We start from the raw sequence: 2624 nt of genomic DNA, 5'->3' as shown, positions 1-2624 counted from the left end.
GAAAAGGCAAACATTTATTTTTATTTGCAAATGCAGCTTCTGCCAATCATAGCGCTCACAAAATCTGTTAAGCTACAATAACTTTTGGTAAACTTGATGAACACTTTAAAAAATATCCAATGATAAGAAAATTACAGAAAAGTTTCCATTATGCTTTTGAAAATGTTTGAAATCCAAAATCCACAATTCTCTGCAATGGTTTTTAATGTCTGATTTGGGTTAAAAAAGGATGTTCTTTTTCTTTTCTTTCTGCTTCCAAGTTCATCTGTCTCATGAACTTTTAGGACTGCCGTTTTCCGGATTCAGATTGTTTTTATTCTGATGTATTTATATTAATACTTTAATATTTTACATAAAACATCGATCTGCTGTGTTTCCTGAAACAAAATTATAGACCCTATTTAATGATGAGGCATTTCCAGTTTGGGGAAAAACTGAACATTTAATCAGTAGAAGGTCATTTTATGCCTTTTTTTTTCCTTTTTAGCAATAATAAATAATTAACAACCTATTCATTACAAAAATTCTTCATTATGCTTAGAGCAACCGGAGTGTTTTCACAAATTTAAATTTATATTTGTTACAGTATATGAAGTCTTTGAGAAAAGCCTCTGTGTTTCCAGTTTGGTAACAAATGGCTTTTGTCTGATGCATAATTAACAGAAACTAATGATGACTATGTAGCTCTTCCGGAGTTTTAAAGGCAAATCTATATCAGCCTACAGTTAACATGCAAATTCATCCAACAGGCAACACAAAATGTATTGTAGTAGTCATTCATTTTTATCAACATTCAAAAGATCTAGACAGCAGCACAACTCCTGTATGTCAGAAACACATGGTCACAACCAAAGTCAGATCATACCTGGTAAAATACCCCCTTGCTAAGTCATCCTCTAAAGTCAGTTCAGTCTTCCAGCACGAAACATGAACAACAGCAATTAATACTGTGGGACAAGGTGAACACAGACGAGAGTTTGGTGTGCTAGCATACAGAGTTCCAAAAACAGTGACAAACGAAATCGAACATCCTGCCCTGTTCGTTCTCCTCTCCCTCTGTGAGCTGGGAATTCTCCTGGTCTAGGAAACATTCAATTTGGGGAATGGGGTCTAATGATCCTAGCACTGAAACTGCTCCCTGGGAGGGAAATGTGGCCACAAGGGGACGCTGAACTCATCGGAGGGAGGGCATGGAGGGAGACACCTTGGTGCAAAAAAAAAAAAATGGTTTGCTACTAGAAGCCTTGAAGGAAAACGGGATTTTTCAAAATATTTAACTTTATCCCAAGGAGTAGTTAGGTGGAATACTGCAGTTCAGATTTTATTTCATTTTTTTTTTGGTTGGATTGATGAAATGTACACACTATCACCATCACTCTTAATTCTCCTTTCATCGCATAAGACACTTGTTAAGATAAGAAAGATATTCTACTAAAGCTGACGGTGATTAAGAGTCATTCAGTATTCAAAGTTCCTAAAGAATCATTGGTTCTCTGAAAGGGATATAAAAGTAGGAAAGGCTTTGTTCAAACTCCTGCTAGTAAACAAGTATTACCTCAACTGATACAATGGCTACATGACATCAAAGTACTATAAATTATCAAAACTATCGTACAGAAAAGTTACAAATTCATTGCAAAATACATTATACTGCCTACCATTAAGAAAAAAGTGCTTTTTGTTTTCCTTTCTTTTTTTTTTTTTTTTTTTTGCCAGAAAAGTATTCTTTCAATATAGAAAATCCTATGCGTTACCCTGCATGTGGCTAGGATACATCATAACGGAGTTTGTACTGAGTCCTTCTGATTTGCTGGATGAAGGGCTGAAAAATATAACAATGACTTATTAAAGCCGTGCTCCAAATGACCGTGCCAGCTGTTGGTGGAGAGATGCCTATTTAAGACACAAGAAGATGCCCTGGTCTGTGGAACCCTGCTGGTCATCGCACTGTCCCACCACCAGCCGGTCCAGAATGCACAGGCCTTTTGCATGAACTGTAGTTCCCTCATGTTCTCCTGAATTAGTCTCATGTCCTCATCTAGCTGTGTCACCTGTACAATTCTGCTCAGTGATGCCTGTATTGTCTCATGAGGGGAACGATGCAAGATGGAGGCCCTGCCAGTTTTAGGAACGGATGTCGTAGGAGCTCCTGGGCTGTGGCTCTTTGCGAGGGCTCCCTCACCAACATCAGGTCCAGGAATCCCCGCAGCACTGAAGAAACCTGCAAGAACACACAGATACCATCCTGAGGACGAGCACAGCAGCCTAGCCCAGGTCCCCCAAATGGTTTCCCAGTTAATCCCATCAACCACTTCAAATTCTAAGAAGTCACCTGGAGCGGAAAGATGGTCTGAAGCAAAAGCCGGTGTCGCCTTTATTAACAGGTGCTATTTCCCCTACCTTCTTCCAGTTTCAAAGAGTAGGGGTCAACGAAGGTGCAACTGAAAGTGGAACCTCATTTACTAAATTAAATACCAGCAGTAACGGCTCGGCGCCTGTGGCTCAAGGCTCGGTGCCTGTGGCTCAAGTGGCTAAGGCGCCAGCCACATACACCCAAGGTGGCGGGTTCGAATCCAGCCTGGGCCCCCCAAAAACTAATCCCTAGGCTCGGCGCCTGTGGCTCA

The 2624-nt window shown here is 40.2% G+C and overlaps 1 protein-coding gene across 1 annotated transcript in view; it reads right to left on the bottom strand.

Moving 5' to 3' along the window:
- PAK5 (p21 (RAC1) activated kinase 5) overlaps nucleotides 1-2624 on the bottom strand; it is a 109389-nt gene continuing 106765 nt past the window's right edge. Inside the window, exon 8 of the mRNA XM_003788014.2 lies at nucleotides 1-2221. Coding sequence (XP_003788062.1) covers nucleotides 2066-2221 — 156 coding nt within the window. The 3' untranslated portion in view covers nucleotides 1-2065. The remainder of the gene's footprint in view (nucleotides 2222-2624) is intronic.

Source organism: Otolemur garnettii, unplaced genomic scaffold, assembly GCF_000181295.1.
Source record: "Otolemur garnettii isolate 467f Iridium unplaced genomic scaffold, OtoGar3 scaffold00025, whole genome shotgun sequence".
Lineage (NCBI taxonomy): Eukaryota > Metazoa > Chordata > Mammalia > Primates > Galagidae > Otolemur > Otolemur garnettii.
This window is presented reverse-complemented; position numbering and strand designations above follow the sequence as displayed.